General features: G+C 42.6%; 1 protein-coding gene across 3 annotated transcripts in view; it reads right to left on the bottom strand.

Moving 5' to 3' along the window:
* tax1bp1b (Tax1 (human T-cell leukemia virus type I) binding protein 1b) overlaps window positions 1–14,473 on the bottom strand; it is a 123,723-nt gene extending 109,250 nt beyond the window's left edge. For 2 of the 3 annotated variants that reach the window (XM_068002493.1, XM_068002511.1), the window contains exons 1-2: window positions 14,359–14,472; window positions 4,513–4,704 (exon numbers count right to left, since the gene is read on the bottom strand). In XM_068002493.1, the coding sequence (XP_067858594.1) occupies window positions 4,513–4,689 (177 nt within the window). In that variant the 5' untranslated portion in view covers window positions 4,690–4,704; window positions 14,359–14,472. Of the gene's footprint in view, window positions 1–4,512; window positions 4,705–14,358 lie in introns of all 3 variants that reach the window. The other variant, XM_068002502.1, reaches the window with a different exon arrangement.
* Between the last annotated feature and the right edge of the window lie 883 nt (window positions 14,474–15,356).

Here is a 15,356-nt window from a genome sequence, read left to right as displayed (position 1 = left end):
GTATTCAAGCCCTGGGGTGGAGCGACAACCCATAGCCTTCGGATCCTCAGGCAAGAATGCTGCCAACCGATATACTAATGATAATGTGCAACAGAATGCTCACATTAATGGTATAACAATTCGCTTCACATTACAGTACAACCACTTCTAGAAAACATATGAAAAGTGCATCCAAAAAAACAAGCTTTAATGCAGTTTTATTTACTTTACTTTCAATCTTGTCTCTGGACCTCAGCTATTGTCTTCTTTCATATTCTTTACAAGAAATTTAGACCTAGTTTAGTCTTATGTTTTGCTCCTAAATTTTTGTCGCAAGGAATTAAAAAGTTCCAATAACATAGTTTATTACTTTTCATGTTTTCATTCCAATATTTTTATGTTTTCAAAATTCATATTTCATTTCCCACAAAGATCATGTAGATGTTGGGAAATAATAAACTGGTCCCTGAATAACATCCAAGACTTCAGCAATCTTTTGCCAATAGTGATAACGCAACCTCTCCAATCAAGTTATGCTCTCCAGCAATCTCACCGGCCGATTAGTAACATGACCATTCTATTTGTTGCTGTTCAGCAATCTCATTGGCTGAAGCTAATCATGTGACCAACCTGATTGACAGGGTCTTGGAACAAATCTGGGAAAGGCAGCCCGGGTTGGGGTTGGAATTCAGCAGGTTTCTGTTTATACAGTAATGGCTCATTGGTCACTGGTAACCATGTGACTGCCACTCATTGGTTTTGAGTGCTATGATTTTTCACCTGTGGGAATATGCTGTACCGTATACAGTTGTCAGTTCCTCCAACAGCCTAGTGGATAAACGCACTACCCAGTGTGGAACTGAAATATTTACTCCTGGCATGGGTTAAATGGCCTACTTTCATGCTGAAATTCCTATGATTCTATGAAAGGTTGCAGGCTCAATCCCCACTTGATACTCAGCTATCCCTGCCACTTTAGCAGCAGGAGCAGTACAACGGTCTTCATTGTCCCTGGGCCAGGGACAAGATGGGAAGAAAAGACAAAAGTTCCTACACCGAGTTGCTATCCAGTGACTCAAACTGGGAAATGGACCCATACATTGGGTAAGTACAGGATTAGACTTAGCTTTTATGCCCCCCCACAATGGAATTGTCTCCCATCAGTCAGCGTCAAGAGTCACACATTAATAATTGCCACTTGCGTGTGGTACTGGCCAGCAATGGTGGAACTATAAACGAGCATGAGTGAGCACCTTCAGATAAAGAGGAAAAGGGTGAGAAAACTGAAATACTTGTCTTTTCTTATCAGAGAAAGGGGTCAGGGCAAGATCTCATTCCAAGAGGGGAAATAAAGGTCTAATAACTTTTGTAGAGGAGCCACTACTAAAAGAGCGATCCAGCAGCTACTGCTGGACCTTATGGCCACTTGATCAATATTATTTTTTCCTCTTCTATTAATTTCTCTTGCCAAAAGTAATTGGAAGAGGAATGAAGGAAATGCAGATATTTGAAATAAGCCATCAGCATTGGCTTCACCAAAAACTGACTGGTCTATATCAGTTTACAGACCAATCAGATCCAAAAAACGACAATGGCAGGCATAAACTAACTTGTATAATTAAAAAGTCTTAGGTCCAGTGTTTAAATAATCACCGTAGGCATAAAGAGAGCGACTGGGTCAAACAACCATTATCTGTTAAGCTAACCATGCTAATAATATACTGGTTCTAGGTATGGAGAGATTGATTGGCCTTTTCCTGTAAGCAGGTAGAAAGCACGTGGTACTGGATGGCTCCTTCCAATACAGTTTGTATGAATCTAAATGTTATTATCAGAGCAAATCACATTCATTCTGCCCCAGTTAAGATGAATTCAAGAGGAGCCAACCTCCTTTCTGGATTTTTGCATCCAACGTGTTGGCCATTAATTCCTTTTCCACTGAAGGCCAATGTTCCCAGAGATAGAATTATACGCAGAGCCTAATCCGCCACTTTGCCTACTTGCCGTCTATTTCACCATCATTCTGCTCATTCTGCTCACTCTGTTTGACCAAATACCAACACATCTATATGCAGCCGTGCAAACTGGCTAGGTTTATTAGATCTCAAATTACCAGTTGTGTGTATATAATCAGTCTAACGGTTCCTTCAGTACATTTGACTTTCCACTGTTTTTTGTTTCAAAATTTACAATTCTTGTGGCTACACATTTCTGTACTGTCAAAAAAAAATTCTGAAAATAAAAAGTTAAAAAAGACACAAGGAAGAATGAGGAAACAATTTTCAACAGTTGCAGTACTCTAATTAAAAGGACATTATTCATAGGTGCTGTTTCATGTTCTCCAATGAAAAGACATATTTACTGATTCCTCACTTTACCTGGGATAAGTTGTTCTTAAATACCAAAAGAAAAACCCACTGGATGACATTAACATTCCTGAAATATCTTCTACAGTATAACATTTAACATATGTATTTCTAACCTTTTCTAACCAAAAACTGCATCAACTTTTCATGTATTTTCATCTTAAAAAGCTGAGTGGCTGCAACATTCTAATGCACCTGTAGATGGTGCTGTAAGGGTCACGTTATGTGACTAACTTTACTGGGACTATTTACATGACAGCAGTTGTCCTCTTCCCCCCTCCAGGCATCAAAAACATGTCATGATTTTTAATAATTCCAAATAACCACCCCTATATTTAAATTATCTAGCCTTTTCTTCCTCTCAATTTCTACCTAACTGGACAACAAATTTAAAACCTATCAGTCTGACACGCCAGTATACAGGCACCACGTGGGAAGTGGAAGCGCTGCGGATGTCAACTTCGACCTCACATTTAAATGACCGCAAATATCCCTCTACTAAAAAAAAATTCCAGAACCTTTCCTTGCTTTAAATTCTACGGCAATGGTAAGACCATGTCAAAGGCAGAAAAATATAAAAATTAGATGTACCATTAGCCTACTTATCTGCCGTAAAATGGAATGCACAAGCGTTACTTCCATCTCCGTAACATCGCCCGTCTTCACCCCTGCCTCAGCTCATCTGCTGCAAAAACCCTCATCCACACCTTTGTTAGCTCTAGACTTGTCAATCCTAGCCTGCCTCCCATCTTCCACCCTCCATAAACTGGAGGTCATCCAAAACTCTGCTGCCCGTATCCTAACTCGCACCAAGTCCTGTTCGCCTATCACCCCTGTGCTCAATTAACTACTTTGGCTCCCAGTCTGGGAACGCCTCGATTTTAAAATTCTCATCCTTGTTTTCAGATCCCTCCATGGCCTCGCCCGTCCTTATCTCTGTAACCTCCTCCAGCCCTACAACCCTCCTCCAATTCTTGCCTCTTGAGCATCCCCAATTTTAATCGCTCCACCATTGGCAGCCGTGCCTTCAGCTGCCTAGGGCATAAGCCCTGTAATTCCCTGCCTAAACCTCGCTGCCTCTCTCCTCCTTTAAGACGCTCCTTAAAACCTACCCCTTTGACCAAGCTTTTGGCCAGCTGTCCTAATATCTCCTTATGTGGCTCGGTGTCAAATTTTGTTTGACAAGTGCTCCTGTGAAGCACTTTGGGACATTTTACTATGTTAAAGGCGCTAATTAAATGCAAGAAGTTGTCGTCAGTACCTGGCAGCGGAACCAACTTTGAATTTCTTTGGTGAGATACATATGCAGCAGAGTATGGATCTTCTTGTATCACGCATTCTTTTAATGCAAGTAAATCTTCAGACCCACCCAAAATGAGATTCTGTAATAGCCTTTACCCACATTAGACAATACACCTCTGCAGACCATCAACCCCCACCTCCCGAAAGAAATTTTGATCCGGCATCAATAAGAATGTACCCACTGATCAAAAATCGGGGCTGCCCCCTTCTGTTGCTGAACAATAACCCCTCCCCAACATTCAGGCAAAATTCTGCGATCTCCTGCTGAGGAGATTCCTGCTCACCCCTCTCCAACCACTGTGAAGAAATTCAGCCCAGAGCCTCCCACTCCTCCTGTGATAAGAGCATTTTCATCCTCTCTCCCTGCACACGGTTTCATAATCGTATCCTCATGCCGATCAAAGAACATTTCTGAATCAAATTACATTCTCCCTGTCGACAGAAAGGGAGAAAGGAGGGGGAAGGGGGGGAAAGGCAAGATGGTGGAAAGGAGGGTGGAGGAATGGAGAGACAGGCAGGGATGGGGGGGGGGGGGGGGGGGAGAAGAGGAGAAGAGGAGAAAACAAGAAGGGACCCCAGCTTCCCTTCTTTCTTTTTGAACTATCTGCTCAACCCCTGCATCCTCTTCTCCTCCCTCCAATTATCCTCTATAAACCAATATGGCATAAAAAATTTTACTTGGTTTTGACTGTGTGTGTGCAACATCATAAGAGACCAACTAGTTATATATATCAAATACATGGTTGGATCAGTTGAGAGTAACTTTTGGCAGCTTGTTAAGGAAACAATGTCAGTAGCTCCACTGCAATATGATAAATGCAACGTCACAAAAAACACATGAGTAACCATCACTGCTAGATCTTACCTTAAAGATGCCAACCCAATCCTTTTGATGTGGCTTAATGTATGAAGTCAGTATGTAATGGCAATCAAGGGGAGCATGAGGGAGGTAACTTTTTGCCACATTTTGAAAGATTACATGAGCAAAATTAGATGCTTGCATCGTGCTGCTTGACGGCGGAAGCACATGAACTACATCCATTCTTCAGCACAATTTCTGTAAAATTAAGAAGATTGTCAAGTTACTTAACCTCCTTCAGTTTCTGGTTTAAATCATCTTTAATACTACTGACAGTTATATAGCACTTCAAACACAACGAAACATCCCAAGGCACTTCACAAGAGGAGGGAGGAATTCAGATACTGAGCAGTGACTGAGATGAAAATGACCAAATGAGAGGTCAAAGTGGTAGGTCTGAGCAGACTTCTGAAAGTAGGCAGAGATGAAGCACGGAGGGTGGGTACTTTTGGGAAACAATCAGGAAGCATTTTTCAGATCCTGCAAGTAAATTTTATTTTAGAGATTAAAAGGTTGATTTAAAAGAGGTGTCGCTAATTGCAACATTACTTCACAACTGACAGTAGCACATGTTTACTCTTCATTAAATGTTGGCTTAGCAGGTTTAGGCAGTGGCTAGCTGAGTTATATTGACCAGGAAGGTCTCAGGTTCAACTCCTAGTCTGTGCTAAATTAGCTAATGTCAGCCAGGGCAGCTTTAATGGGTACCACAATTGGCATCAGTTCCTGGGTTAGGCAGAGAAAACATTGGGCAGGATTCCAATCACTATCCAGTGACATCAGCTTTAAGTGCCGATGTCAAGCTATAACATGATCAGGCTTGGCTGTGGTGACCCCTGCAGTCAAATAGCCTGCTAACACTGTAAAGGTTACACGTGTAGCCACTCGAGTGAAGTACCAAAAGACATCCAGCACCCACAAAACCTTACCGCATTAAGGAGTCAATGTCTTCAGTGGGGGGGGGGGGAGGGAAGTAAATTGGCAGCGAAAAGCTAGAGGGAAAAAAAGCAACAGTTTGGACACCACAAAAGATCTAGATTTCAATTTGCTGGTAATTCATAATAAAAGTTTTGGGACAAGAGTGAATAACTTTTTCTAAGGCTGCTAAACTTTTGTTGAGCCACACAGTGTGCTGCAACTTTTTAATGATTTTGTGCTGTTCTGTATTTGTTTGTAGGACTACCAGCATTAAGGGATGGAACAATTCAAAAAGAAGCACTTCACAGTCTGGCAAGTACTGGGCCAATTACTCAAACAGTTGCAAAGACTTCGATGCTGCAATATAAACTACTGTACCACCAAATTTCTATTAAAGACATTAAAATGCCAGACAAAAAAAGAAAAATAATCACAAAATCTGGGTGGTGTCAAAGGACTGAAGAACTGAAATGTTACACCCTTGTTCAAAAAAGGGTGTAAGGATAAACCCAGCAACTATAGGCCAGTCAGTTTAACCTCGGTGGTGGGGAAACTTTTAGAAATAATAATCCGGGATAGAATTAAGTCATTTGGATGAGTGTGGATTGATTAGGGAAAGCCAGCAGGGATTTGTTAAAGGCAAATCGTGTTTAACTAATCTGATAGAGTTTTTTGATGAGGTAACAGAGAGGGGAGATGAGAGCAATGCAGTTGATATGATGTATATGGACTTTCAAAAGGCGTTTGATAAAGTGCCGCACGGTAGGCTTATCATCAAGACTGCGGCCCATGGAATAAAAGGGGCAGTAGCAACATGGATACAGAATTGGCTAAGGGACAGGCAACAGAAAGTAGTGGTGAACAATTGTTTTTTGGACTGGAGGGAGATGTACAGTGGTGTTCCCCAGGGGTCAGTGCTGGGACCACTGATTTCCTTGATATATATTAATGACTTGGATGTACAGTGAACAATTTCAAAATTTGCAGATGACACAAAACTTGGGAGGGTAGTAAATAGTGAGAAGGATAGTGATAGACTTCAAGATATTGACAGGCTAGTGGCATGGGTTGTCACGTGGCAGATTAAATTTAACGCAGAAAAATGTGAAGTGATACATTTCGGTAGGAAAAACAAGGAGAGGCAATATAAACAAGAGGGCACAGCTCTAAAAGGGGTACAGGAACAGAGATATCTGGGGGTATATGTGCACAAATCGTTGATGGTGGCACGGCAGGTTGAGAAAGTGGTTAAAAAAGCATATGGGATCCTGGACTTTATAAACGGAGACATAGAGTACAAAAGTATGGAAATCACGATGAACCTTTATAAAACACTGGTTCGGCCACAACTGGAGTATTGTGTCCAGTTCTGGGCATCACACTTTTGGAAAGATGTGAAGGCCTTAAGAGAGGGTGCAAAAGAGATTTACTAGAATGATTCCAGGGATGAAGGACGTGGATAGACTGGAGAAGCTGGGGTTGTTCTCCTTGGAACAGAGACGATTGCGAAGAGATTTGATAGAGGTATTCAAAATCATGAAGGGTCTAGACAGAGAGAAACTGTTCCCATTGGCAGAAGAGTCAAGAACCAGAGGATATAGATTTAAGGTGATTGGCAAAAGAACCAAAGGCGAGTAGCTTAGCCATACAGACCAGTAGGGTCCTAGGTTCAATCTCCAGTACGTGCTGAGTTAGCTGATCTTCCAGCAGTAGCAAGGTGCTACAATTGGCCTCAATGCCTTTTGTATTTGGGAAGTGGAGAAAAAAAAGTCAGCCAGCATTCCTACACCTGGTTGCTATTTAGTGCTAGCATAGAAACAGGCCATTCGGCCCAACTGGCATTTATGCTATTCAGCTCAACTAATCCTTGTGGTAGCGCATTCCACATTCTAACCATTCTCTGGGTAAAGAAGTTTCTCCTGAATTCCCTATTGGATTTATTAGTGACTATTCTACATTTATGAACTCTGGTTTTGGACTCCCCCACAAATGGAAACTTTTTCTCTACCTCTACCCTATCAAACCATTTAATAATCTTAAAGATCTCTATCAGATCATTCCTAGAGAAAACAATCTCAGCCTGTTCAGTCTTTCCTGATAAGTATGTGAAGTGAGAAGAGAACAGGATTGAGTTCAGTTGTGCTGCTGCTCTTAGTCAAATTCCTGCCACAACTTACTATTTGGGCATGTACATGAAGAATAACTACTTGGGTGAAGTATTAGAGTGATTGGTGCCTGGTGACCTGGAACCCAGCAAGATTTAAACACCATCAGGAGAAGACAATTGGCGAGAAAAAAATGAATACAAAACATTAAAATATTGACTATTAAACAATTTTTAAAACAAATTTTATTTTTGGTCATTGGTTTTTAGATGATGTTAGATATCTACGGTGTACCTTCCCACATTGAAATAGGATGCTCTATCAGTGTTCCAAGATATGAAGTCCTGAACACATGCCTTCAATTATATGGACAAATACATTCTGTTGCTCCTTATCAATGACCATTCCACTTATATCTTTTTCGTTCATAACATTATCACTAAAATACTTCACACAAGGGGGAGCAACATACTGTTAGGAATAAAACTCAAGTTGTAGATTCACAATTTTAACTTTTGCAATTACTTAAGATTATTAGCAGTCAAAATTTAAAATGGACAAGATATCTCAAGAGTTATGTTTCAGGTTTTTCATTTTATTTTCACAGAAAGAATTTGGTGATGAGTTACATTTGAATGTGAATTTTTACAAATTTTAAAAAGCCACCGAGACAGAGAGGGGATTTGATGTATTAATGAGCCAGCTATTTCCTATTGTTGTCCGTCCGGTGACATTAAGCAATTTTGCATCTTGTCTCTTGTGGACTAACATACTAACATCTATTAAGGTGGAAATAATTTTATTAATTTGAGCCCAGCAGGTCGTCGCTGCTGAGAAAGTACTTTTGGGAGAGAAGGTAGTAGATTTGGTCGACAGGCCTACCGGCAATTCACTGAATGGAGAAAGAATTGAAGGTAGAGCCCTACCACTCGTAGGGAAGAGAGAGAGAAAGGGGAAAAAAGTGTGGTTCTAGTGACTGTGAGGTGTCGACCTGGGCCCGGAGGCGGAAGCTAAAATGCAGCTAGTCAGGTTTTGTGGTTAGAGGTGGCCTAGAAAGAAAGGGAGTGCTAAAAATAAGTCAGATAGTCCATTAAAGGGACGGGGGGCATGTGGTTTATTATTGTGAATTTTTGAGCAGAGAAGTGACATCGAGTGAAGAAACGATTCACATCAGGCTCCATCTCACTAAGATGCTACTCAATCCACCTACAAAAACATGGGACATGCAAAAGACACAATATCTAGTTCAGATCACAAGACGGTCCTATTATTACGCCCTGGATTACACTATCTTAATTAGATATTGGGCACTGCAAGCACACTCAACGCAATACACTTAGGATGTTTACAGGAGTGCCCAGCACTGCTGTACCCAAGAAGTTATCTGAGACAGACCCAAAACTTGTAACATACGCACTGATTTCCCAAGGTATTGTTTTAACCCAAGCCACAAATATATTACGGCCAACTATATGTCAAATTGCGTTTTTATTATAGAGTATACTAGAATAACCACATATGTTGTTTTATAATAACATGGTCGTTTGTGCCATGGAGGAGATAACGTAAGGGCCACAGACAAACACACTTACAGATAGATACAGAAGCATCTCCATTACAGAGAAGATGTAATTATAGTATAACATATTTACATAGGCAGTTTCCATTGGAAATGTGGACACAAAAATTTATAATGGTAAAAGCTGACAGATGATCACAATGAAATAAGATTTTTTTAAAATATTACAGATATATATCCACATTAAAAATCTTATGCCTGAGCAAGCTTCCTGTCACCTTTTCCACTAAACTCAACATTAATTGAACAATCTAGCTACTGGGTGCCCAAGATTTTCAAAATTATTTCTGATTTTTCTTTTCATCCACCATTTCTTTCCTCAACCAGAATAACCATTCATCAATATTTAACGGAGGCACTCTCTAATAAAGGCCGAAGATAATTCTTAGCGAATATGACCTTCCAGATAATTGACCTCTGGAGCTTTCTACTGTTCTCAGTTTCATCAATATGCTTATGCAACAAACACTGTAGCTGGAATGTATAGGACTGTTTCCCCCCTGAAAAATACCTTGGGCAACGCTGTTTTAAGCCCTTAACATGCTGATTCCAGCAATACAAAAAGACAAATTAAAAAATCCATTACAAGCAATAATCCATTTTGCCAGAGGGATTAGATTATATCGCTCATGGAAAAAAACGCCGGTGCAGACTCCATGGGCCTAATGACTTGTTCCTCTGCTGCAGCATTCTACAATTCCTTAATAATTAGTTTTAGTTAAAAATAATCTTCAGAAAGAAGAAGCAACCATCAAAGTTACATGTATGCTGCATCTTTATCTAATCATTCATATTTTTTGTGTTTTCCCATCTAGAGCTAGATCCTCAGATGTGACAAATCAGTATATGCACAACTACTTTGCTATGCTGGTCACAATCCATTATTTGAGAAAAGCAAGTTAAAAAAAAAGAGCATATATACACTGGTAAATGAAAAATATAAAGGTGATATTGAGCCCATTCTACTTCAATATATGAAACCAAAAATACTCTGAAATCAGGTATAGAAGTTATTAACATTGCATACTTAAGAATTATTTTTATGGAGAGTATGTGGTAAAGCCATGGCTTGGCTTGAACTATAATCTGCTATCTCAGTAACATACAGCTAAAGAAAATAAATAGATTAATAATGGGCCAAATGTTGCTGGAGCAGGGCATCTCACTGTGCGCCATTAGTTACACTTTTTCCTGCACCCTTCAGTTCAAATATAATTTGCATTGTAACCTGTTGGAAGTGCGAACTGATAATGGTGCAGTGAGGACAACAGGGCATCTGGGACCTTGGTGAATGACGGGACTAACACGGTATCTCCTTAACCAATGAGATTTAAGGACTGAGAAAGAAACAGAGGAACGATGGAGAAGGAGAGTGAGTTAGAGTCAAATCAGGTACAGAAAGAGAAATAAACAGTGGGAAAGATTGGAGATAGAAAAGACAGAAATAAAAGTTTAAAAAAATTAAAATTTAACATTTTTAAAATCTCCAAGAAGAATTTACTACATACAGGAATGAGACTCAATGGTTTAAATTGTTCCCTTTCTGGGCCGGAGAGATTGATTCGCATTGAATTAACAATTATCACATTAACAACTTGCATTTCTATAGTGCCTTTACATAGTGAAACATCCCACGGCGCATCAGAGGAGTGATTATCAAACAAAATTTGACACCGAGCCACTTAAGGAGATATTAGGACAGATGACCAAAAGCTTGGTCAAAGAGGTAGGTTTTAAGGAGCTTCTTAAAGGAGAGAGAGGTAGAAAGGCAGAGAGGTTTAGGGAGGGAATTCCATAGCTTAGGGCCTAGACAGCTGAAGGCATGGCCACCAATGGTGGAGCGATTAAAATCGGGGATGCGCAGGAGGCAAGAATTGGAGGAGCGCAGAGATCTCGGAGGGTTATAGGGCTGTAAGGAGGTTAGAGATAGGGAGGGGCAAGGCCATGGAGGGATTTGACAACAAGGATGAGAATTTTAAAATCAAGGCGTTCCTGGACCAGGAGCCAATGTAGGTCAGTGAGCACAGGGGTGATGGGTGAACAGGCCTTGGAGTGAGTTAGGGTATGGGCAGCAGTGCTTTGGATGACCTCAAGTTTATGGAGGTTGGAAGATGGGAGGCCAGCCAGGAGAGCATTGGAATAGTCGAGTCTAGTGGTAACAAAGGCACGGGTGAGGGTTTCAGCAGCAGATGAGCCGAGGCAGGGGCGGAGATGAGCGGAGCGATGTTACGGAGGTGGAAGTAGGTGGTCTTAGTGATGGAGCGGATATGTGGTCAGAAGCTCATCTCAGGGTCAAATAGGATGCCACGGTTGTGAATGGTCTGGTTCAGCCACTCAGTGGCCAGGGAGAGGGATGGAGTCGGTGGCTAGGGAACGGAGTTCTAGCGGGGACCGAAGACAATGGCTTCAGTCTTCCCAATATTTACTTGGAAGAAATTTTTGCTCATCCAGTACTGGATATCAGACAAGCAGTGTGACAAATCAGAGACAGTGGAGGGATCAAGGGAGGTGATGTGAGGCAGCGCTGGGTGTCATCAGCATAGATGTGAAACCTGACATTGTGTTTTCGGATAATGTCACTGAGGGGGCAGCATGTCGAGGAGAAATAATAGGGGGGGCCAAGGACAAATCCTTGGGGGACTCCAGAGGTCATGGTGCGGGAGTGGGAACAGAAGCCATTACATAGAATTTTACAGCCCAGAAACGGGCCATTCGGCCCAACCAGTCCATGTTGGTATTTATGCTCCACACGAGCCTCCTCCTAACCCTCACCGCTTATCGTTCTATTCCTTTCTCCCTCATGTACTTATCTAGCTTCCCCTTAAATGCATATATGCTATTCACCTCAACTACTCCTTGTGGTAGCAAGTTCCACATTCTCAACACTCTCTTATTGGATTTATTAGTGACTATCTTATATTTATGGCCCTGTATTCTGATCTCCCGCACAAGTGGGAACACCTTCTCTACATCTACCCTATCAAACCCCTTCATAATTTTGAAGACCTTTATCAGGTCACCCGCCTCTCGGATAAGAATGGAACCAGACAAGCACAGTCCCACCCAGCTCGAGGGCGGATGAGAGGTGGTAAATCGGTACTTACGCTGTTGATTATGAGCCCTAACTTTCTGCAGTTAGTTTAATTGGCAATTGGTGAAAATCCACCAAGTTCTTAAAAATAACAAGGAGGCTACGGGTGAGATGCCATTTGTGTGAGATAAACAGCGGAGTGGCATTTATCAACCAGCAAATCCTGGAGATTTACAACTCACAGCATATCTCTTCTTCCCCTGAACCTGCTGTCCGATTTACGCATTAATAGGGTCGTGATCTCAGCATTATTTTTCCAAGATTAGGCCCATTATAGCATATAATGATATATCTAGATTGGTAGAGTCGTGCAAAGTTAAAAAAATCTATGCTAATGATTAGACTAAACTAGTGGATCTAGCATAGCATTGCTCATATGTTAGAGGATACACTGTTTTGTAGGCATATAAACATTGTAGCATGAACTACATCATATTAAAAGACACAATAGACAATTCAATTAATAAATTTAATCATGTTATTGTGAAAAATGTATTTTCATTTTGTTTAACCCCTTGTTATGGGTTTATTTCAATTAGAAAAAAAAATGGTAGGTGAAAATCATGAACAACTTATGGAAACCCAGTAGCTAGATTGCACAATCTCAGGGTGATATACTATCACTATAATGTGTCTCAGTGTAACATCTTTAACATTGAAAATACATATCACTGCACCACCTACAGGAGTGACAGGCATTATTTTTTAATTCATTCATGGGATGTGGGCATCACTAGCAATGCCAGCATTTATTGCCCATCCCTAATTGCCCTTGAGAAGGTGCTGGTGATCCACCTTCTTGAACTACTGCAATCTGCTGTGGATACTTATAAGTTTTCACCATCAAGTCAGGTGTTAGCACTTGCTACTGTAATGACAGTAAACCATGTTAACTGTGGCTGGTCAACTGGCTGAGTGCCAGGCAGCAGTTCAGTAACCTGGCCACCTCCAGAAAGTACCAACAGCTTAAGGCAGATGAGCCCTGGAGCAGGGTAGTGGGACCCTTGACTGAGGAAGTGCCAACAAAAGGTGGATGTCCTTCAATTAGCCAACAGAATCCACAACCTACCAGCTTGCCACACTCCTCTCCGAACATACAGGTATAATTAAAATAGTACTTAACTCTAACGTCACTTTCTTTAGTTAAAAGTCACAGCTGAAAGGGATTTTCAAAAAAAAATACATGGAGCAAGTTGATAAGTTCACTTTTTTAAAAAACTGGTAGATTTTGAGGACTGCTTATGCTGGATTTGTTCTGTTCATTCATCCTGAGTAGTTCCTTCTTGGTCATATTTTCTAGCTGTGATTCTTCCATTATATGTTATACCTTTCACAGCATAAGGGGACCATTATTAAAAGAGCATGTACACTCTAGACTTACAGAATTTACAGCACAGAAACCGTTTACTTACTGTAAACATTGCCATGTCATAATGAAGTGAAACATTTACTGCTACATCTATTAATATTTTTAAAAACTTTCAATGAAGCAAAAATAACCTAAATATTTTAAAGTGAGAATATTTCTATCCTGTACGTCCACAAGACCAGGTTTACAAAATCTTTCACTTAAAAAAAAAGAGACGGCAACGTGAACACTATGTGCAGATTGTACATCACAGGTGAAATTTCCGAAAACCATAACAACTGCAAGACCGCGCCGGGTAGATTGCGGCTGACCGGGACGGGCCATAAGGCGAGCGGCGCCAGCCGTGCGTTCACCGGGGAGGGGAGGAGGAGGAAGAGACGCAAAACCCCCGGACTGAAGTGGGTGAATCTGGCGACTGATCCAGAGACTAATCCGCCCGTCCCGACCCGACCCGACCCGACAGGCCTCGCACCCTCCTTCCCTTCCAGCCAGGCCCTAAAGATCGGTCCCTCCTCTCCCACCCCCGGTCCCTTCCACCTTCCCCGGGGACATCGACCGAACCGGGGCGCCCGGTTAACAAGAGCCGCCCGGCCCGGTGCCCGCAGTTTATTCCCGATAAACCCGGCTGATCCCCCCTCCCTCCCCCGGGGGGGAAGCGGGTCTTGTTTGATCGCTACCCCGAGTCCCTATAAACCCGCCCCGCCGTCCCAATAACACAGCCCGATGTTGGGGGCCAGGAGGGCGAGCCTGTGCCCGCCGGTTGGGGGTGTTGAAGCGGGGCGGCACTCACCGTCTCCCGGCCGCCGCCGCCGCCGCCGATCTTTCTGATTTTAACGTCGTCACCAGCCGCTGGACGCCATCGCTCCGCCTGTGACGACACAAACCATCCTCGCTAAACAACTTCCGGGATCAAAGAGCAACAACCGCGACTGGGAGCAGAGAGGGGGCGGAGCAAGGAGAGAGGACAGGACAGGACAGGGAGGACAAAAGTAGAGCAGAGAGAGGGGGCAGAGCAAAGAGAGAGGGAGCAGAACAGAGAGGTGGATAGAGAGTGAGAGAAGGGACAGGGGAAAGAGAGGGTGGGGGAAGAGCAAAGGGAGGGGGAGGTGCAGAGCAAAAGGAGGGAGAGAAGGGTCGAGCAAAGGGAGGGGGGATGGGGTCGAGCAAAGGGAGGGGGGATGGGGTGGACAAAAGAAAGGGGAGGGAAGATACTTGGAGAGGGGGCGGAGGAGGGGGGGATGGGGTGGACAAAAGAGAGGGGAGGGAAGATACTTGGAGAGGGGGCGGAGGAGGAAGGGGAGAGTGGAGTGCGGGAAAGGGGGAGTGAAGAGGGGAGTATGGTAAGGAGGAGGGAATGTGGAGGAGAAGGAGGAAATGAAGTTGGGCGGAGGTGAAGTGATATGTTTTCAGCTACACAGGGTGCTTGACGTGGTGAGAAGCTGGTTCTTCACACCTCATTAAGGATGAAACAGCCTTTCGTGTCTTACCTGCAAGATGTTGCATTATACACATCCTAGCTAGGGACAGAGCAAACTTCTTAGGTAGTAGGACAGCATGGTACAAAACCAGTGAGCAATACCTAACTTGGCACAAGGCTGGCAGAGTGTGCGTTTAGGCCAAAGGGCCAACACATGATTTGATGCCAGCCAGGCCACACTAGTGAACTCCACTACACCGTGCACAAACCTGCGGTTGGAATAAGGTGTCAAAGGCACCAGGCACTGGAGTAGTACATCTGTCAGGTAGGTTTCAGCACAGCCTGTGGCTTCTTGGGGCCTTGGAGGCCTG

This window comes from Heptranchias perlo, chromosome 2, assembly GCF_035084215.1.
Source record: "Heptranchias perlo isolate sHepPer1 chromosome 2, sHepPer1.hap1, whole genome shotgun sequence".
NCBI classification, from domain to species: Eukaryota; Metazoa; Chordata; class Chondrichthyes; order Hexanchiformes; family Hexanchidae; genus Heptranchias; species Heptranchias perlo.
This window is presented reverse-complemented; position numbering and strand designations above follow the sequence as displayed.